The sequence below is a fragment of the Entelurus aequoreus genome, linkage group LG09 (genome assembly GCF_033978785.1).
Source record: "Entelurus aequoreus isolate RoL-2023_Sb linkage group LG09, RoL_Eaeq_v1.1, whole genome shotgun sequence".
Taxonomy (NCBI): Eukaryota; Metazoa; Chordata; class Actinopteri; order Syngnathiformes; family Syngnathidae; genus Entelurus; species Entelurus aequoreus.
In genome coordinates, this window is record NC_084739.1 from 44,447,282 (window position 1) to 44,470,997 (window position 23,716).

The 23,716-nt window shown below is 39.4% G+C and overlaps 1 protein-coding gene across 2 annotated transcripts in view; it reads right to left on the minus strand.

The window, feature by feature from the left end:
* Positions 1–23,716, minus strand: part of thada (THADA armadillo repeat containing) — a 251,978-nt gene that overhangs the window by 161,067 nt on the left and 67,195 nt on the right. For both annotated transcript variants that reach the window (XM_062058803.1, XM_062058804.1), the window contains exons 24-26: positions 12,334–12,456; positions 12,123–12,245; positions 4,587–4,678 (exon numbers count right to left, since the gene is read on the minus strand). In XM_062058803.1, coding sequence (XP_061914787.1) covers positions 4,587–4,678; positions 12,123–12,245; positions 12,334–12,456 — 338 coding nt within the window. The remainder of the gene's footprint in view (positions 1–4,586; positions 4,679–12,122; positions 12,246–12,333; positions 12,457–23,716) is intronic.

Here is a 23,716-nt window from a genome sequence, read left to right on the forward strand (position 1 = left end):
CCGTGTAGTTACAGGTCCATGGTTTAATAGTATTGTTGATTTTCTGTCTATCCTTCCAGTTAGGGGTTTATTTATTTTGTTTCTATCTGCAGTTAAGCCCGATGCTATCACGTTAGCCCCGTAGCTAAAGTGCTTCGCCGATGTATTGTTGTGGAGATAAAAGTCACTGTGAATGTCCATTTCGCGTTCTCGACTCTCATTTTCAAGAGAATATAGTATCCGAGGTGGTTTAAAATACAAATCCGTGATCCACAATAGAAAAAGGGGAGAGTGTGGAATCCAATGAACCCTTGTACCTAAGTTAGGGTAAGAGTGAAAAAAGATACGTCCTGCACTGCACTCTAGTCCTTCACTCTCACGATCCTCATCCACGAATCTTTCATCCTCGCTCAAATTAATGGGGTAATCGTGGCTTTCTCGGTCCGAATCGCTCTCGCTGCTGGTGTAAACAATGGGGAAATGTGAGGAGCCCTTCAACCTGTGACGTCACGCTACTTCCGGTACAGGCAAGGCTTTTTTTTTATCAGCGACCAAAACTTTATCGTCAATGTTCTCTACTAAATCCTTTCAGCAAAAATATGGCAATATCGCGAAATGATCAAGTATGACACATAGAATGGATCTGCTATCCCCGTTTAAATAAAAAAAATTCATTTAATTAGGCCTTTAATGAATATTAACAATAAATGGACGTTGCTCCTCTACTGGAGAACACCTCCTTAATCGACATCTTTTATAATCAAGCAAAAACAACAAAATGCAAAAAACACGGCAAAATATAAACGCAAAACAAAGAAACATCCAAGTATTCGATATAATATCACTGTTCTGCAGAACTTTGTTGTAGAAATCTGCCTCTGTCTTGGCTCAGGCTTGTTGCTGTGTAAACACCCACCCACTCTTCCACCTGCCTTGTCTGCATGGAGCAGAGCTTTTTATGGTTACCAAAGTAACCTGCATGTCACTCAAAAGTGCTAATTCTAACCATAAAATCATTTTTATAGTTTGAAAAAATAAAGTCAAGCTGGACCTCCGGCTGGTGGTTGACAGCAGAACTGGGCCCGTCGTACTTCAAGAACACATGACAACATGTTTTCAAAAACTGAAGCAGAGGGGTATCTTGTAAAACCGCAATAACCAAAAAACTTCCGAGTCAAACCAACAAAGTATGGCTTGACATAAATAAAAGGACAGTTTTGCAGTGGCCAAGTCAAAGCACGGATCTTAATGCGACTGGAATTCTGCAGGGTGATCTGAAAATTGCTGTGCATGCAAGAAAACACTCATCACACCACAGCTGAAAGTATTGTGTGTTGAGGAGTCTGGGAAACTTTCTGTTAGCCATTATTAGAAACTGGTAGATGGCAGAAGGAAACATCTCAGTGAAGTTATTTTAGCCATTGGGGAAATACAGTAAAAGCCAGTAGAACATGCGATGTCCCAACTTTTTGAGAATAAATTTGCATCTTCTCTTAATACATTTTTATATGATTTGATGAATATGATTTGGAGTGTATCCTATCTACAGTGGGCAAAAGGCAGATGATACATATACTGTCTTTGTGTAGGAATTGATTCCATTCATGCAAAAAAGTCATGCATGAAAGTCAGCTATGTAAACCACTAAACTACAAATGACCTACCTCTGCCACAGATAACATACTAAAGGTCATTTTCTTAGCCATTTTCTCTCTGAAGGTTTTTAACTCACCGAACACATTATAATAATAAACCCCCACACTCTACACCCTTTTTTTTTTTACCTTTTCCTAAACAGTGGAATACACTTTTGCTGACAATCACACACACACACACACACACACACACACACACACACACACACACACACACACACACACACACACACACACACACACACACACACACACACACACACACACACACACACACACACACACACACACACACACACACACACACACACACACACACACACACAAGACAAAACATCACAACTCAACAACTTAAGAAAGTGTGCCTGAAAGTAAACCAGAGGGAGATCTGAAGCGATGACAAACACACAGATCCAATTCATGTGGAGGAAGAAGCTCAACAAACAACACATTAGTTCACCCATCTTGGGAGTACTATAAGATATGAAAAAAATAGAGTCGACAAAACCAGAAATGCATCCAGCATACTGAACTACATATGGAAGTCACTAAAACTATAACAAAACTCAAGTTATAGCAGAGCTGGGGTCTATCCACCCTCCTGTATGGCACAGAATGCTGACACATGACAGCAAGTGACATACAGTTATGTTACAGCCTTATTCCAAAATGGAATACATTGATTTAAAAAATAAAATAATCACATCTAAGTATCTATCCACAGTCTTCGCTCATTACTTTGTTGATGCACCTTTGGCAGCAATTACAGCCTCAAAACCTTTTGAATACAATGCCACAAACTTTGCACACTTATCTTTGGGCAATTTTGCCCATTCCTCTTTGCAGCACCTCACAAGCTCCATCAGGTTGGTTGGGAAGCGGCAATTTTCATTAAGGTTGTCTCTGTACATTGTTGAATTCAGCTTTTCCTCTATCCTGACTAGTCTTCCAGTTCCTGTAGCTAAAAATCATCCCTACAGCATGATGCTGCCACCACCATGCTTCACTTTAGGATGTTATTCGCCTGGTAATGAGCGGTGCCTGGTTTCCTCCAAACACGATGCCTGGTATTCACGCCAAAGAATTCAATCTGTGTCTCATCAGACCAGAGAATTTTGTTTCTCATGGTCTGAGAGTCTTTTAGGTGCATTTTGGCAAACAATCTACTAAAAAATGGCTTCCGTCTGGCCACTATACTATACAGGCCTGATTGGTAGATTGCTCTCGAGATGGTTGTCAATCTGGAAGGTTCTCCTCTCTCCACAGAGGTATGCTTTAACTCTGACAGAGTGACCATAAGGTTCTTGGTCACTTTTCTGACGAGACTAAGATGAATGCAGCAATGTACAGAGACATCCTGGATACAAACCATTGCTTCCCATCCAACCTGATGGAGCTAGAGAGGTGCTGCAAAGAGGAATGGGCAAAATTGCCCAAAGATAGGTGTGCCCAGTTTGTGGCATTGTATTCAAAAAGACTTAAAGCTGTAATTGCTGCCAAAGGTGCATCAAACCAGTATTCTGCAAATGTGTTTTTTTAAATCTTTTTTAGTTTTAATAAATGTCCATCCATTGCATTTGGAAAAAAACAACTTTTTTCGTATTGTCATAATGAGGTATTGTTTGTAACATGTGGAGGACAAACATTAATTAATTCCATCCATCCATTTTCTACCGCTTGTCCCTTTCTGGGTTGCGGGGGGTGTTGGAGAAAGTAAAGCGCTATGAATACTTTCCTGATGCACTGGTCAGTCTTCCACACAAAGAGTAGAGGAAGAACCAATTAATTTGTTCACCTAACAAGGTATTGTATGAAGATCTATTGGTAAGATGTCAGCAAGACAACATGGATAGCATTGTAATAAAGCGGCACTGGAACTGGATTGGACATATTTTGAGAAGAGAGCAAGACTCTGGAAGTGAACTGGACACCTGAAAATAAGATAAAGAGAGGATGACCCAATAACACCTTGTGTCATAAAGTAGAGGAATAAATTAAATCTATGACCCTGAAATAGGAAGGTGTCCAGAGACCAGTCCAGAATCGGCCTGAGTAGAGAACCTTTGTTGTTGCTCGACTTGCAAGGAAACCAATTGGCAGGAAGTAAATAAAAGACCAAACACGCAGTCAAGAGGAGTGGGCAATACCTTAGAGTTTGAATAAAGAGAGACGACTGATAAAAATAGTGAAACATTACTACATAAACAGGAGCAGCCTTGGCTTGGCTTTTAGAAGATGAGCCCAAAACAAATACCGTGAAAATCTTCCTCAAATCTGACTCAAAGACTAATGAAACTACTCTGGATTATTCACTAGAGATGGACGAAGACACTCATACTGTCCTACAGCCAATCATGACATTTTTATTCTTCCTAATTGCTGACTATCGTCACTTCCGGACCTTCTGCACAACCCAAAGTTACAGGTTCAAGTAAAATAAAACTATCGGTAAAATATATGTGGGAATAATACTTGATCAAGATGTGGTCTGATTTTAAAGAACAAGTCTGTAAAAGTCTGTTCGATACTTATAAACTAATGGATCGATAGACAAAAGGCTTCAAATGGATTAGATACATTTTACATTGCTTGATTAGCTTACTGCATTTTGTACATATCAGTTCTCAAAACACGAAAAACAGCATCTTTTTAAGCAGTAGGGTCTTGAGAGTTGAGAATAAGGGAAAATGAGAGTGTTACAACAGTGCCCCCTGCTGGTGTCCCACAAACAACTGTGTAGTAGACTAGTAGACTAATGTCATCATTAATTGCCTTAAAGTTGAAATGTAAAAGTATGGACTGCTGAGTAAATGATAACTATTTTGAAACTAGTAATTGTGAACCTGCATTGCTATTTGCAAATAAAGTACATGAATGAGAACCACTGATTTGTACCAACTGCACGCCAATAAAAACATTTCACTCTACACCAGAGAGAGAAGAGAGGCGGACCTGTTTTTTTTTGCGTGTTCATCCCTCCCTTTCTTCACTCCAAAGATTCTTGTGATCAGAGTGCTGAAAAGAAGAGTACAAGAATTCCTTACCTGTAATAAAACAAAAGTGGTATTAGATGGTAGGATCACAATAGGAAAGTAATATATTAAAGTAGTGAAAACACCCAATCTTCTGGTAGTTTAGAAGCAAAAAAACAGCTCATGGAATATTGAGTAAAATATAGCATTTAAATGATCTTGAGCTGCAAATGTAGTGTAATCCTAGACTATGTTGTAATCTGGAAGTCTGTAGTGCCAGTGGGGATGAACTTGGGGGGTCCAAAAGCCAAATCAATATCTTACAAACTGTGACCACATTTTGGTCTGTCTGGCAAGGTGGGCACCTCACAAATTACATCACATCATACGTGAGTGATTCTGCTCATAATTGTGAGATTAACGCAAATGCAAACTGAAATAAGATTATTTTACATCAGCTGTGAGAGCAAATGTCTTGACAAGTAAGGCAGGAGAACAGTTTTTAAAATGAATAAAATTGCAATAAACTTGATTCCAGCATGTTAATCGAATACAATTCTAGCCCTGCCACTCACATAACTTACCTCAACATCATCACGTTCTACACTTCTGACTGCAATTAATATAGATTTGATTTGTGCGTGATAAGACCATGATAGAGCCTAATTCAATGACTTATGACAACAGGCTTATTTAAAGGCACTGATGCCAATTCATTTGCCAATAATTTGAAGTAACACTATGTTTATTTTGGTGCAGCACAGTTGCCAACAGTGAAGTAGTTCAAAGTTCCAATCTAGGCTCAGGTCTGTCTATAGAGAATTTTAATGTTGTCTCTATGTTTATTCTAATTTACTCTGGTTACTCCCATTTCCTCCAACAGTCCAAAAACATACATTTAATAATTTAATGAAATTAAATTGCCTATTGGTGTGAAAGTGAGTTTGAATGGCTGTCAGTCGGTAGACCAGTAGCAAATGGAGGATTGTGGATGTATTTTCATTTTTCTTTTCTTTGAATGTGTATGTTATTATCAGGTAGTCCTTGTTTTACACCGTTTGTGGTTATGAAGACGCTCCTAATAATTAAATAAAAACTAGGACAGTCAAATGATTACGGTTTTTCTCAGATGAATCACACTTTGGAATTGACGCCGGTAAACTCTGCCAGCGTTGTTTGTTCTCTGCTAGTTGTCAATCTCAAGTACGTGTTTCGCTTTAAGATGGTATTTTAAGGCCATGTCTACATGAACAGGGAGAGTTTCAAACACACATATTTGGGGTTAAAACTATCTTCATCCACGCAAGTGTAGTTTCAAAACTGTCTGTCTACAAACAAACGCATACACCTGCTGTCATGTACATTTTGTCCAATCAGAAGCCTGAAAAAGCAGCCACAGCTGACTTAGGTGGCATTACACCTCTGTTATCATGTTTATTTTGATATACTACTTTGCAGCTGCTGAAACCCTCAATTATAACATGTTTAATCAGCGACATGGTGATATATTACATGTGCAGTGAAGTGTACATTATTTCTAAAATCAGCACGCACTAACGAGCCAAGGAAACCTTTTTGCATGTCTAAGTGCCTAAAGCGCACGTACGTGCGTGTGCCGCAACAAAACTCTTGTGGAATTGTAACGCATTTAATGATCAATATAGAGATGCATGTGCAATGAAGTCCGGGTGGCACTTCACCCGGACTTTATTGCACGTGTGAGACAACCCATTGGAGCTAGTGTCCACACCTTCTTGCAGTTCAGGATCGTGGAAGGTCATTAAAAGACACTTGTATCGGCTAAAAACAAAACATCCCGGGAGGAAGTGGACGAAGTGGCTGGGGAGAGGGAAGTCTGGGCTTCTCTGCTTAGGCTGCTGCCCCCGCGACCCGACACCGGATAAGCGGAAGAAGATGGATGGATGGATGATGCAATGAAGTTCATATTGGTTTTTAACATTAACAAAGAGGAAGGGTACATCATGTTTTTTTTAGTCGCTTGGGCGCGTTATTTGTGCGTGCACGGTCGCTCCCGCTGCATCTACACAAATGGAACCAACACACATAAGTTGACTTCATGATCTGTCGTGCAACAAGGTTCAAACACATGCGATAATGTTGCACCTTTCTTATGACACAAAGCAAAAAGTCTTGCTTGTCAAAGTTGTTCCTTTAGGTGGAGGTCCGACAGCAATCGTATCCAAAACGACTATCATTGTTGCTGGCAGGACTGTTACAAAGTCCATTTTGAAGCAACTTTTTTCAATGTATAGTGAAAATAGAAGCATGTTTATGTTCAAATGTACAGTAAATCCTCTTATAGTGTGTTTAAAGGCAGCAAGGCAGTGTTGTTGAGCTTTGGAAATGACAACGCACAACCGAGACGTCAACAGGGGAGTACAAGTCTCCGTTTGAGCCGTGTACACGCATATGCTGAGTGGAGAGTTTTGGAACGCTACACAAAAGTCTGCATTTTTGAGAACAAAACTAAGCATTTGCATGTGACCAAGAGGCCTAAACGCAGAGATAAGTATGCATTTTTTTAAGTGTCCGTGTTCATGTGGACATGGCCCTAAACTTGATGTGCGACGATGAAAAGAAATGCTGTCGCTGCAAAACAAACACATTACCTTAGCTGTAGCTAAAGTTCAGTCGGAGTGTGTTTTGAAGCAAAAGTGGTCACGTGGGACCTGATCACTGACGCGTACCGCCTTTTGGGTTAAGGTGCGGTCAAACCGAATGTGCAATTACTCTTCATTCATTTATGATAACGCAATTGTTATTTTTTGTATTAATCACGTGCGTTAGCGTTTACAGCCCTAGTAAAAACATCATTTTGTTTTGTATATATGAGACACGCTCGAGAATTAGTTACAGCATGCACACAATTTGTGCCTCACGCGGGGTGAAAGAATACAATTTCTGCCTCATGTAGTGCTATACTGAAGATGGATAACATCTCTTATTTGTTTTCATTTTGCACTTCATTACATCTCCTAAGTATAAGAAAGGCTGATCACCATGGAAGTGAAAATGAACATTATGAAAAGCTCTGAGAAACGAGAAACACCAAAATTGGCCACACTTTTTGTCTCAACCATTTGACTGTCATAACCATCATTGAGGATAAAGATGGTATGCTTGAGTGTGATAAAGAATCTACTCTTAAGAAAATGACAGTATTAACTAGGCAGTGTAGTGGTCTGATTCTTTAGATAGAAAGGTTGCTTGTGCTTTGGTGTTGAAAGACCAACATCTACACTGTATCCCAGTGAGCTTTATATTGATTCAGGAGAAGGTCATAAGAAAGTTTGAAACCTTGCAAAGTAAAAAGGGAAACAGAATTGAAAGTGTTTGTAGTCAGTAAAGGATGGGAAATGCAGTTTAAGGCCTGTGCTAATTTAAATAATGTTAATGTTTACGGTGAGGCTGTTAGGGATGATAAAACAGCAAGGCAGTTTCATTATGCATTGATAAAGGAAATCAATTGTTCTCTTTTTTATAACGGTTTCATTTTAATTTTGTGTTTATTGTTTTTATTGCTATGATTTATGTCATTCATGTGTTCTGTGTACACCATAAGGTACTTAAAGGGGTCATATTATGATTTTTTGTTTCTACATTTAAAACACTTTCTTGTGGTCTATATAACATGTTATGGTGGTTCTTTTGTCAATATTTTGCCAAGACCGCTTTCTGACCCTCTCTTCAGGATGTGCCATTTTAAGGGTGGTCTTATTTATGTGCCTCCACTTCGACTTCCGTCTACTCCCCGTCAGCCATGTTGTAGTTTTTGGCGCTCCCAACAGGGTCTACTGACAGATATAAGGCCATGTCCACATGGATAAATCATGAACGCATACCTATCTCTGCGTTTAGGGCTCTTGTCCACACGCAAACGCATACTTTTGTCCTTAAACTTTTGCAAACACTGGCCAAAGGGTAGAGTTCCAAAACTCTACGCTTAGCGTATGCGTGTACACGGCTTAATTGGAGACTTTCACTTATTCGAGGACGTGCGCTGTCATCAGAGAAGTATTGGAGATGACACCGCATCCGTTGTGCGCTGTCATCTCCAATATAGTAAACAACACTGCCTTGTTGGCTTTAAACACACTATAAGAAGACTTATTGTATATGTTTGAACATAAAGATGCTGCTATTTTCACTCAACATTGATGAAAAGATGCATTAAAATGGGCTTCGAAAGATGCTGAGACACTCTCGCCAGCTCCAATGACAGTCAGCTGTTTTGGATTCGATCGCTATTGGACCTCCAGCTGACGGGACAACTTTGACAAGCACGACTTTTTGCTTTGTGTCATTATAAAGTTGTAATATTATTTCATGTTTTTAATCCTTATTTAACGACAGATCATGAAGTTAACTTACGCGTGTTGGTTCCATTTGTGTAGATGGAGCCGGGCGCCACCGTGCGCGCGCGTATAACGTGCCTGAGTGACTTAAAAAAAAAACATGCTGTATTCTTCCTCTTTGTTTATGTGTGCTCATGTTAAAGACGATATACACTTCATTGCACATGTAATATATCACTATATTTATGTTTAAATGCGTTATAATTCAACTAGAGTTTTGCAGCTTTAGGCACATTACTATTCAAGGTGTTTCCTTGGCTCCTTGTTAGTGTGTGCTGATTTTACAAATAATGTACACTTTATTGCACATGTAATATGTCACCATGTTGCTGATTAAGCATGTTATAATTCCACGAGTGTTAGGTTTCAGCAGCAGAGGCGCGTATGCGCGTTTCAAGCACTTAAAAATATTCATAATGTTCCCAGGGCTCTGTGTAAGAGCAGTGGTTTTAAAGATTATGTACATGTCATTGTATGTCTAATATATCAAAATAAATATAATAACAGTGGTGTAATGTCACTAAGTCTGCTTTTGCTGCTTCTCTAGGCTTCTGATTGAAGAAAATGTGAATGACAGCTGGTGTGTGCGTTTGTGTGTAGACAGACAGTTTTGAAACAACACTTGTGTGGATGAAGATAGCTTTAACTTAATATGCGCTTTTGAAACTATCATTGTTGGTGTGGACATGCCCTAAGTTACAACTATTCACTACTTTTGATCAAAAATGGCAAGAGCGGAGGATGCATGTGGATGTACGAGCCAATCTGCCCCGCAACAAGAAGATAGAGAAAAATATGGAGCTTACTGACTACAACTTCGGACTACAATGGCAGCCTTGCGCAAAGCTCTTAGGATAAACCTCTACCATATTTGGTGTTATCTACAGATGTCGCATGTTGAAAAACGTCACATGTCGGGGCAAATCTAAAACAGCTTGTTTGGAACAAACTGGGAATAAGGCAAGATTGTTTTATAAATATCGCTGCAGTTCCTCCATGGTTTGATTTAAAAATTTCAGGACTTGTGTCCCAAATACACTATAACAGGAACTAACCGGTAAAAAAAAGTTGGTTTTGCACAATAGGACCCCTTAAAGTGTTTGAATGTGAAAATGCATCGCGTCACAGGAACACAACTTGATAGTAATCTGAGGACTGCATATGTTACATGTTATATATATTTATACAAACCCTGTTACCATATTAGTTGGGAAATTGTGTTAGATGTAAAAATAAATGGAATACAATGATTTGCAAATCATTTTCAACCCATATTCAGTTGAATATGCTACAAAGACAACATATTTGATGTTCAAACTGATAAACATTTTTTTTTTGCAAATAATCATTAACTTTAGAATTTGATGCCAGCAACACGTGACAAAGAAGTTGGGAAAGGTGGCAATAAATACTGATAAAGTTGAGGAATGCTCATCAAACACTTATTTGGAACATCCCACAGGTGAACAGGCAAATTGGGAACAGGTGGGTGCCATGATTGGGTATAAAAGTAGATTCCATGAAATGCTCAGTCATTCACAAACAAGGATGGGGCGAGGGTCACCACTTTGTCAACAAATGCGTGAGCAAATTGTTGAACAGTTTAAGAAAAACCTTTCTCAAACAGCTATTGCAAGGAATTTAGGGATTTCACCATCTACGGTCCGTAATATCATCAAAGGGTTCAGAGAATCTGGAGAAATCACTGCACGTAAGCAGCTAAGCCTGTGACCTTTGATCCCTCAGGCTGTACTGCATCAACAAGCGACATCAGTGTGTAAAGGATATCACCACATGGGCTCAGGAACACTTCAGAAACCCACTGTCAGTAACTACAGTTGGTCGCTACATCTGTAAGTGCAAGTTAAAACTCTCCTATGCAAGGCAAAAACCGTTTATCAACAACACCCAGAAACGCAGTCGGCTTCGCTGGGCCTGAGCTCATCTAAGATGAACTGATACAAAGTGGAAAAGTGTTCTGTGGTCTGACGAGTCCACATTTCAAATTGTTTTTGGAAACTGTGGACGTCGTGTCCTCCGGACCAAAGAGGAAAAGAACCATCCGGATTGTTATAGGCGCAAAGTTGAAAAGCCAGCATCTGTGATGGTATGGGGGTGTATTAGTGCCCAAGACATGGGTAACTTACACATCTGTGAAGGCGCCATTAATGCTGAAAGGTACATACAGGTTTTGGAGCAACATATGCTGCCATCCAAGCAACGTTACCATGGACGCCCCTGCTTATTTCAGCAAGACAATGCCAAGCCACGTGTTACATCAACGTGGCTTCATAGTAAAAGAGTGCGGGTACTAGACTGGCCTGCCTGTAGTCCAGACCTGTCTCCTATTGAAAATGTGTGGCGCATTATGAAGCCTAAAATACCACAACGGAGACCCCCGGACTGTTGAACAACTTAAGCTGTACATCAAGCAAGAATGGGAAAGAATTCCACCTGAGAAGCTTAAAAAATGTGTCTCCTCAGTTCCCAAACGTTTACTGAGTGTTGTTAAAAGGAAAGGCCATGTAACACAGTGGTGAAAGATGCCCTTTCCCAACTACTTTGGCACGTGTTGTAGCCATGAAATTCTTAGTTAATTATTATTTGCAAAAAAAAAATAAAGTTTATGAGTTTGAACATCAAATATCTTGTCTTTGTAGTGCATTCAATTGAATATGGGTTATAAAGGATTTGCAAATCATTGTATTCCGTTTATATTTACATGTAACACAATTTCCAAACTCATATGGAAACGGGGTTTGTACATAAATTATAATAAAGCAAGTGTGAAGTATTGAGGTTGAATAAATGTCAGCAATTTTATTTTTTTTAATTCGGTGACAACATTAAGGGGGTTCTTAGAAAATATACATGACCAAAATGTTTGCGAACCCCTAACATAATACATGTTGTATGCATTATACAATCTCATTAATATAAAATTGTCAAGACTTGTAAAGGCGGAGAACAGAATATGACACTTATGAATAAATAATTTTAGCTATTTAGACATCTTTAGAGTTCAAGACAAATATCTGTTAATGTATATTTTGGGTTTCATTTTAAAACTACTTTTAATGAATTTGAGATGCCGCTTATTACTCGTGTAAAAGCAAAGGACTGAGTAGAGAGGAACTCACTGCCCACACTGGAGAAGTGAAGCCAAGTACAGCAACCTGCATTCCATCTGACACAAAGGGAATTATGTTTTCTCCCAGTCGAGTGTCCCTGTAAAGCGCCCTCAGAATGTTCAGAGCATGGACCTGTGGGGAGATGGCACGTAAGCATGGAGCTGAGTCAAAACACAACAGGCCAATACACACTAAGATGAGATGGGGAGCTATTACAAACCTGAGGAACAGTGGAGTTATCTGTGTTTCTGTCAGTGGCAGGCATGGCAAGAGCAATCAGCTCGTTCATGGTCATTTTCAACAGACTGCAACTGGAGGATTTGGGCTCTGAAGACAGAAGAGCCTGTGGAGAAGAAACAAACCATGAGAGACACATACTGATGGTCCAAAGGAGAGAATGCAGGAAATAGCTTAGTATAATCATACTGGAGATATGACATCATTATTGTAAAGCATATTGTATCTGTGTAAGTTACAGTAAGCTGTGCCTGGCTTTTAGCCTCTCACACTGAGTCAGTGGGGATCAAAACCCCGATTCCCCTTGGTAATTACATGACAGGGTTTGTTAACATTATACAGGAAAACTTGTCTAATTACACGCTGAAATATTTGAAGGGAGTTTATTACAAGAGTGGAAACTTATTAGGTCACACAATTTAATCAAAACATTCATAATTTAGGTATTTAAAACTAGTGATGGTAAATGTGATTCTTGTCTGCTCTTGAATGGGATTGTGCTGAAAATCTTAATTTCCCCTCGCGGATTGTTAAAGTACTTCTGATTCTGATTCTTTTACTGACTCAGGTACTCTGTGACTCACCGAAGTGAAGTGATTCACTTTAAACACTTGATTTACTCATCACAAAACGCATGCGCAAAAGTGCACATGATTCACCTCCACCCCCAACGCACGTGCAAAATCTCACAAATCACTTGACTCACTAATCACAGAGCGTATGTTTAAATAACGTTGCACATGATTGGCGACTGCACAAGTCTCGCCGTCATCCGTCATAAGGCGCAAGCGTAGAGACTCGCACATACTACAGTAATAAGTAATCCTACTTAATGTACATGTCGCATAATTTAAGAGGTAACAATATCGATTCTACAATTGTGAAAAAAATGAAAGATACGTTCACTTCGTCTTGATAAACTGCAGCCTTTATTCACAGTTAATTATATTAACAGTCTCAATAGTTGACATTGTAGTTTTCACGAACCAATCCTCATGTTTCTCTCTCTGCCTGTGAGCTCCCCGTGCAACTACTGTTAATGTAATTTGAATGAAGTCGTTATATCGCCATTGTGGGATAATAAAAGTCTATCTATCACAATGTGAGGCAGAGGCGGTGCAACAGCACCTGTTGTTGGTTTAAAAGTGGTAAATATTGAAGGGAATGCTCACAACAGTTAAAGATTTTTGAGAGATATTCCCATAACCAAAGTGGACTCACTACCAATCAATGTGGACTAAGTGTTACAGCACATTGCAATAAAGAAATCTACAATACACCTGATACATCATACACATACTGTACAGTTGCGGACACATACAATATATAAAAGCGAATTCTCTGGACAAATCAAAAACTAAATGCAAAGAAACAACCTGATCAATAGCGCAACAATGAGATTTTAACAGTGCAATATAATAATATAATAAATATAATAATAGTAGGCCTAATCAATTTTTTCACACACTCTTGGCATTCTCTCGATGAGCTTCAAGAGGTAGTCACCTGAAATGGTTTTCACTTCACAAGTGTGCTTGGAACTCATCGAGGGAATGCCAAGAGTGTGCAAAGCAGTAATAAGAACAAAGGGTGACTATTTTGAAGAAATTAGAATATAAAACATGTTTTCAGTTATTTCACCTTTTTTTGTAAGTACATAACTCCACATGTGTTCATTCATAGTTTTGATGCCTTCAGTGATCTACAATGTAAATAATCAGGAAAATAAAATAAATGCATTGAATGAGCAGAAGGTGTGCCCAAACTTTTGGCCTGTACTGTATATAAATATCAAAATGGGCCCTACTAGTTGAAAAAGTTGGGAGACCTCACGGCTGTGTCATACACATGCACAAGTCCATTGCACGTGCACCAGTGACGTGCAGTCAGGGGAGGCAGGTGAGGCGGGGCCTCACGTGCCATCATGGAAAGAAAAAAAATGTAAAAAGAAAAAAAAATATTTAAATTGTTATATGTATCCAGTGATTATACTATAAAGTTATTTTCTATTTAACTTCACTAGTTTTAGATCATTTTTATTCAAAATCGCTGAATTTTCACATTTGCCGTTCAAATACTGAGAAGAGACTTGCGGTGAGTCAGCAGCCAGTTGAGCCTCACCATGGATTGCGCAATGACTCGGCTAACTGCTGGCCTGCTGTGCAGTGAAACCGTATTGCTATATGAATTATATTATACATTTCCATAGTTTAGTTAGCTGAGGTATATAATGTACAGTGTATTTTGTCAACAACTGTATGTGTGTAACGTATTTCTTGTGCTGAGCAATCATAAAACGGCTGCGAAGACTCACTGGGTGAGGCTCGCAGTAATCCCGCCTCCTGATGGTAGAGGGCGCCAGTGATCCCAGGGATCATTCTTGCGACTACTCGGCTGCAGAATAAGTGACAACAAGCAGCAACAGTTAGCAAGTCAAGTGCAGCGGCAGCGATCGTTTATTTTTTCCTCTCGCCTGGACTTTTAACATGGAGGATTACATATCTAAAATAAAACAGTTTTCTAAACTGGACTTTCAATCGAAGCAGGAGGTAATAATTAAAGGAAGATCTCCATCGAGACAGAGAGGCTTTTAAAACTGAAGAAAGATAAGGAAGACTTCTATAAACAAGTTATCGATGCTTTTATTCAAAAGGAGCGGCGCATGGACTTCATTTATAAGTAAAGGTAAGACCATAATAACGTTTATTTCATTAAATGTGCTTTTTTGTGTGCTACAGTTTGTATGTGTAAAGAATGCTGGTATGAGCTTTTAAACATAACCCGTTAACTGCTGCCAATCAAATGGTGAATAAGATCATCTTTAGGGTCCATATGTTTGTAAATCTGACTGTGATGAAGTCAGTGCCTCACCAGCCATGAACCTCACCACACGTCACTGACGCGCACATACACAAAAGCAGTCCCAGAGAAGCGACCAACAGTTTGCAGTCATGGCTGAGAACTTGCACAGTATTCTGCCTGCACAGTATTTCGAACACTGCTTTTGTAGCATAACATTATACTGTTACTGATCACTTGCGTGTGGTGTGTGTTAAATGGGGCATATGACTAAAATGCTCGGAGCAGGGAGGGGGCAGGATATAATGCTGAATATAAAGCACGTTTGAAAGTTAGTGCCCTCGAGGCAGCCATATAGTGTAACCGTGGCAAACAAACACTTTACACCATAAATTATAATGATTGCAAACTAATACAAAACATTTATCTGAAAAAAAGTCATTCTCATGCAATCAACTTGTATAATACACTGTAGTGTATTTCTATGGTGCTGATGAAGTATACAGATAATTAAAGACAACAGTCACGGGAATGCTCACGCCAACGTACTGTATATTGTTAATACAGGATAAAATTCAAAGACACATAAGGATATACTGTACCAAGAACTTCACTGAACAACACGACCTGCAGTGTAAAGAGAGTGGGGGGATGTCGGAGCAAGGCAGTTTTGAGAGTTATCTTGACTAGGGAGCTGATGGGAAACATCTGGCCTTAGTTATGGTTAAGCATTAGGCCTGGGAGGGATGCAGAGATGAAGGTGGGGAGGAGAGGAGAAGGAAACAAGGTTTGGCCCCCACGAACCCCTGGGGAGGAGTGTCGGTGAAAGGAAAACACAGTCTGGCTCCTGTGAAGTGTATGTCGGGTTGGTTAAGGCCATCGTGAAGCGCGCACAGGAGGCTTCCCGGATCCAACTCTGTCATTCTGGTAAGAGAGAATAAAGGCCAAACTTCTGCCAAAGTTTCGACTTCATCTTCTCCCCAGACTTTTTCCGTGTTGGTCTATCCTTTATCTTATCTTCTCCGACTTTCCATCCTCCTTTTAAAGTCTGTTTTCTATCCTGTACTTTATTACTAACATTACCAGTTCTTCAAATAAGACCGTTTTGACACATTTGGTTTTAATCAATGGAGTATGGTAACTCTCAAGGCATTTGATTAATAAGTGTTATTACATCGGAATGAAAATCTTTTTGATATATTAGATTTAGGTACATCTATATTTGCGTTGGCCAAAGCATCTGAAGGATTACAGTGGAGTAATTATCTCTTAACTGCTTAATGCACCTAGAGCAGGGGTCGGCAACCCAAAATGTTGAAAGAGCCATACTGGACCAGAAAAAAAAATAAAAATCTGTCAGGATCCGCAAAAAATTAAAAGCCTTTTATATAAGCCTCATAATGAAGGCAACACATGTTGAGGTAGTACGGCCTACCTCCTCTTCCGGCTGGTCTTCCTCCGACGTGTACTTTCTAGTGATGTTTGAATCAATACTAAAATATCGAAACCGCCGATACCAGATCTTTATGCTATAGTATCGATTCTTAAATCAAAATATCGATACTTTCGATACTTTAGTTATTTGAGATCATGTATATCACCAGCAGCAATACAGTGGAATGTAACTTAACCTGTCTAAATGAAACATGATTGGTAAGAACTACTTTTTCTTCCGCCTAAAAGAGGAGAAATATAATCTTAGAGAAAAATGTAATTTAAAACATTTGTACGCACATACAACACTTAAGACCTTCAGTATATCAATATGTGGAATTAAATTATGGAATGGATTAAGCAAAGCAATCAAACAATGTACTAATATGATCCACTTCAAGAAACTCTTCAAACTTAAAGCGTTTACAAAGTACAAAGAAGAAGAACCATGACAAACATTCTCAATTTATTTCATCCATCCATTCATTCATTCTTAAAGTAATCTTACTTATCTCATCATATGAAATATGACTTACTTCACCAATTATTATTATTAAATTCTTACTATTATTTATTTATTTATTTTTATTGTGATTACCTATGGAGTTTATTGTGAATAAATTGAGAACAGGAAGTGAACAAAAAGTTTCAGCAACTGTTATGTAAAGAAAAGGGGTAGGATTAAATAAGCTCTGCTTCTTCCTACTCCTTTTCGAACATGTTAAAAAGAGAAACTGGAAATTGTGATGTATCATGTTGTATGCTTGCATGTTCGAAATAAACTCAAACTCTCTAACTCTAGGTAAATACGTAATGTGCAAGCAAGAAAACAACTGGCAATTAGAATTAGGGATGTCCGATAATGTCTTTTTTGCCGATATCCCATACTCCGATATTGTCCAACTCTTAATTACCAATACCAACCGATACCGATATATATACAGTCGTGGAATTAACACATTATTATGCCTAATTTGGACAACCAGGTATGGTGAAGATAAGGTCCTTTTTAAAAAATTAATTAAATAAAATAAGATAAATAAATTAAAAACATTTCTTGAATAAAAAAGAAAGTAAAACAATATAAAAACAGTTACATGGAAACTAGTAATTAATGAAAATGAGTAAAATTAACTATTAAAGGTTAGTACTATTAGTGGACCAGCAGCACGCACAATCATGTGTGCTTACGGACTGTATCCCTGCAGTCTGTATTGATATATATTGATATAAATGTAGGAACCAGAATGTTATTAACAGAAAGAAACAACCCTTTTGTGTGAATGAGTGTGAATGGGGGAGGGAGTTTTTTTGGGTTGGTGCACTAATTGCAAGTGTATCTTGTGTTTTTTATGTTGATTTAATAAAATAAAAAAAAATTAATTAAAAAAATAAATAAACACCGATACCGATAATAAAAAAAAACGATACAGATCATTTTCGATATTACATTTTAAAGCATTTATCGGCCGATAATATGAGCAGGCCGATATTATCGGACATCTCTAATTAGAAAATCGCACATCACCAGTGCTTACCATGGGATGACCAGAACTGGCCCCGGAGCGGTGCTTAGAGGTCGCCTTTTTAGGACCACATCCTCCTACCTCCGACTCGTGCAATGACAACAATGGGAGAGACTCCCCGCCAACGGCGGCAAAGCGTCCATTACAGACACGCGCTGGTCGTGACCGACCTGCAATGTTTCCCGCGCTTTCCTTCACTTACGAAACAGCTGGCAGTAGATGGCGCAGCCGAGGACCCGCTGCAGACAACGATAGGCGAGGCTACGTGCAGTTTATTGTTTATTATTTTTACAAACTTCTTTTCGATACGCAAAGCTATGAGAAGTGGACAGACTCTTTTGAATGTATTTACAGAGGAGTATGAAGCAGGCAACCTCAGCTGCTTACTACTCTGACTTGGTTGGATAAATGTGGAAAAAAAGGAAGCAGCACACAAGTAGAACGAGAGTAAATACTAAATATTAACTACTGTATTTACTTAACTACATGCTGTAAAAATAGTTAGTGACACTCCATCTATGTAGTTATTAGCCTCAACCCAAGTGAACAGAATGCTAATGCTAACAAGCTAACGCTAAAGCCGATGTGTTCGTGTTATTGGTGTGAGATAAACACTGACATTTATTATTTATATATTGTTATTTACAGCTGTAACAGACCAAAAGGAATAATATGAACCTTATGAATTTATCATTTACAGAGAAGACAACTTTCTGCCTGTTGAACATGCCTGACTTATTATGAACAATTCGGTACACTATTTTATAAATCATACCGTTTTTGTATAGAATTGCTTTTTATTTTGTTAACTTACTTTTTAGTAAAATAACTGTGACATAATATTGTCTGTTTATTTTCATTGTATCAGTGTAGAAATATAGTAAACCACTCCTCCATACGTCATCAGCCTGGTTTGTATGAACTACCCTGAACTGTGAAATGCGGTTAAAACACAAACTACACACGTCTACAGTAACTTATAGATCGAGGAACCAAAAGTTCGAAGGGCCTAATGCTTCATTTATGTTCCTTAACCTGCATAATAACCAAGCTGTGGCGACATTGTTACTGTAGGAGCAAAAATTGAGGAAGTATTTTTTTTGCGTGTTAACACATTGCGATGGGATGCTACGGCATTAGCCGTAAGCTAGCTTCTGCCACATCAGCTGAGTCACTTTTGAGTTTGTAATGCACAAAACAATGTGATAGGACATCAATCTGTAATTAGTGAAAAACATGATCATATTGTAGTATCTGTAAAGTATTAGCCTACATTTCAGGTTGTTTGTACACAGTGTGTTGCATGACATGCTGCATGTATCATGATAAGTATTATAGCGACTCACTCAACGAACAGTTGTCCATTTGGTCTAACTAGCCAGGAACGGGTTTTTTTTTCCAGTTGATTTTGGGCATTCACTTTTCTGTCGGCATAGCTTGGCTCTGAACTCCACATTTAAATCGTCAAGTCACGCTGGTCCCGACTCTCTCGGCTACCATGTGCTCCAACATTTCATTCTCTCATCCTTGTGTTTGCTTAGCTTCTATAACATGTAGTTCATCCTCTGTATATTCAGGTTCAAAAAGATCCCAAAATCATCTGTCATCTGTTACCAAGTCTGCCATGATTAGAGCACACACACGTTTGTTCCCAGAAGTTGGAAGTGCGTTGCCATTGGCACTGAAATAAATGTGCTCAGGAAATAAGTTCTGCTAATGCTTAAAATGGCTACAATATGGTAAATATTGAACATATTAAATATTGTTATGAATGTGTCCGTTACTACATTATATATTTATATCATATATATATGGCTACAGTAGTGACTCCCATTAGCAGCATCTTGCAAGCGTTCTATCTTTACAATCCTTAAAAAAAAAGAAGAAAAAAAAGACGTGTTCTTGGATTGTGAATAAGCAATATTCCAAAAAAATGCAGTTCCCCTTTAAGAGTGTCACACAGGTTTTTTGAGATAGGAGCGAGCGGTTTCTTGGCTGATGGTTATGCTTTAGGCGACAAGCAGTCCAAAACATCTGGTTTCTGACTCGCTGGCATTAGCTAATAGCTAGCAAGACATAACTAGAAGTCAGTGAGTCTGACAGACAGTGCTGATAAGAAGAAACGGATGATATTCATAACATTTAAGCAAGAAAAACATGACCGGTGTGTGCCATGTAGCACACTTAATGAAGGAATACAAGCATAACACTGCAAGTCTGCACCATACTGAACCAGAATGAGTCAATAAAAGTTATAATAACGCCAGCAAGGCGTTGAAATACTTTTTGAAACCGAAAATATTTATCCATGAAAAATGTAGAAGCTGTTGATGGTGTGGTTGACAGAGAAGGAGCTTGCAAGAGATACCGTAGAAGTGCACTCTCCAAGGTAAAAGCTGTACATTACAAACCGCTGTAACGGTTTGTGGCACATAGTATTCAATATAAAGAAGTTAGTTTTTCTCATTAAAAAATATGTTACATGTTAAAATTGAGGTTATATTTGGGGTCTCAGAATGGATTAAATTAATTTAAATACATTTCCAATTGGGAACATTGATTTGAGAAGTATTTTGGGTTATGAGCTCCGTCACAGAACCCATTAAAAACTCATAAGCCGAGGCATCACAATATATGGACATTCCATTCTTACTTTACTAAAAAAAAGTTTGAATGCGAGCATGTTCTCACTCACTGAAATATATTTATTGAAAGGAAATTATTTGATGAGGTAACAGATTTTTTTTGTGTGTTTTGTTAAAAAACTATATTTAGACTCAAGAATGTAAATGTATTTAAACACTGGAACAAAAATGGAGTGAAAAAAACACTGTACAAATGAGATATAGTACTTTTAAAGGTATATGGTTAGGTTGGGTTGGTCCCGCCATCAGTGTGTAAATGTGTGTGTGTGAATGGGTGAATGTGGAAATAGTGTCAAAGCGCTTTGAGTTCCTTAAAAAAGGTAGAAAAGCGCTATACAAGTACAACCCATTTACCATATGTGCAGCAAATGTAATACGCTAGCTGGCATCCATACAGAAGAGGTACAACTGGTTGCCTTCTACCAATCATAATCACATAAGATAGTTACGGTATTGCTCTAATAAACGGAAAATGTGTAAAGTCCAGCTCTTGATATTGGGATTCTAGACTTTTCCATTCATTAGAATTTGACTAGAGTTGCTTGCGGGGGAAATGGTGAGTCCTTCATGTGTCAAAGTGAGTTAGGCAAGACACATTATTGGAGGTATGTGGTACTGGTGACTAATAAGAGGGGTCACCCAAAGGACAATGAGTGTATGTGTTATTCATGTGAAAACGAAACTAGGATTAAAAAACGCTATGTACTTCCAGCATGAGTGCTTCAATGGCACGCCAAGAACTGCTGGTTGAAACTAAACTTTAGAGTAAAGAGAACAAGAGCAGGCAGGGCCTCAAGATTCTTTCAAAAAAAAATTTGTCTCTCAACCTTACAGAGGAGCGTACGTTTTCTTCTTCAGAACCCTATGAACCTCAATCCATCCACCCATTTTCTACCGCTTGTCCCTTTATTTTCATGAAACTATGGCGGGATCGGGCCATGAAACAAAAAAGAACCTGTTAAATTTTTATGCAGTTCCATATAAAACTACCATCCTTGAAACGTTTCAAAATAGTTGTTAAAGCTGCATTGAATATCATATTTCAACATTGATTCCAAATCTAGGTGTACAATTTCTGTGCAAATCTAAAATCAGCATTCAGCCTCCGAGGATATATAAATACACACACACACACACACACACACACACACACACACACACACACACACACACACACACACACACACACACACACACACACACACACACACACATACATATATACAGTATATATATATATATATAAATATATATTCACATAACCACATACATATACAAACATATATACACATATACAGTATATACATACACATATACATAAATATACACATATACAGTATATACATACACATATACATAAATATACACATATACATATACATACATACTATATACTAATATAAATAAATATACATACTAATATACACACATATATACATATGTATGTATATTAGTATGTATATTTATGTGTATATGTATACATATATAGCCACGTGGGCCCACCACCCACGGTCGGAACCAGTGGGGTCCGGTGGGCTGCCAATTGGATGGCAGTGAAAGTGGAGGCTCCAGACGGACCAATTTGGGGCAGCAGAGGCTGACTTTTGAGACGTGTAACGTCTCTACGCTGGTGGGGAAGGAGCCTGAGCTGGTGCGGGAGGTGGAGTGCTACCGGTTGGATCTGGTAGGGCTTACCTCTACGCATAGCAAGGGCTCTGAAACCACACTCCTGGACAAGGGATGGATCTTGTTCACTTCTGGAGTTGCTCAGGGTATGAGGGCCCAGGTGGGTGTGGGGATACTCACGAGTCCTCGGCTGAGTGCCTGTACATTGGAGTTCACCCCAGTAGACAAGAGGGTCACCTCCATTCGCCTTAGGGTTGGAGGGGGGGAAACCCTGACTGTTGTTTGTGCGTACGCACCAAACAAGAGTTCAGAGTATTCGGCCTTTGTGGATACCTTGTATGGGTTCCTGTATAGGGCGCCGGCAGGGGATTCCATAGTCTTGCTGGGGGACTTCAACGCGCACGTGGGCAATGACAGTGATACTTGGACTGGCTTGATTAGGAGGAACGGTCTCCCTGATCTGAACCTGAGTGGTGGATTGTTATTGGACTTCTGTGCTAGTCGTGGACTTGCAATAACAAGCGCCATGTTCAAGCATAAGGATGCTCATGGTGTGCCTGGTACCAGAGCACCTTAGGCCAAAGATCAATGATCGATTTTATAATCGCATCAGTTGATCTGAGGCCGTATGTTTTGGACACTCGGGTGAAGGAAGGGGTGAACTGTCAACTGATTACCATCTGGTGGTGTGTTGGGTCAGATGGAGGGGGAAACCTCTGGACGGACCTGGCAAACCGAAGTGTGTAGTGCGGGTGAATTGGGAACGTTTGGAGGAGTCCTCTGTCCGGAATGACTTCAACTCCCACCTCTGGCGGGACTTCTCTGCCATCCCTGTGGAGGTTGGGGACATTGACCAGGAATGGGCAATGCAGCTGCGAGCTGTGGCCAGAAGGTCTTAGGTGCCTCAAAGGGCGGTAACCCTCGAACACCCTGGTGGCCAGCGGTGGTCAGGGAAGCCGTCCAACTGAAGAAGGTTATCCCAGGGGACTCCGGAGGCAGTTGCAAGGTACCAACAGGCCCGAAGGGCAGCGGCCGTGGCTGTGAACGAGGCTAAGCAGAGGGTGTGGGAGCAGTTTCGGGAATCCATGGAAAAGGATTATCGGGCGGCACCAAAGCTGTTCTGGAAGACCATACGGCACCTCAGGAGGGGGAAGCAGGGAACCATCCAAGCTGTGCACAGCAAGGATGGGACTCTGCTGACTTCAAGTGAGGAAGTCGTAGGGCGCTGGAAAGAGCTCTTTGAGGAACTCCTGAACCCAACTACATCAGACACACTCTCCCTGACAGGAGCGGAGCCTGAGGATGATGGGGGATTGACGTTGATCTCTCTGAGTGA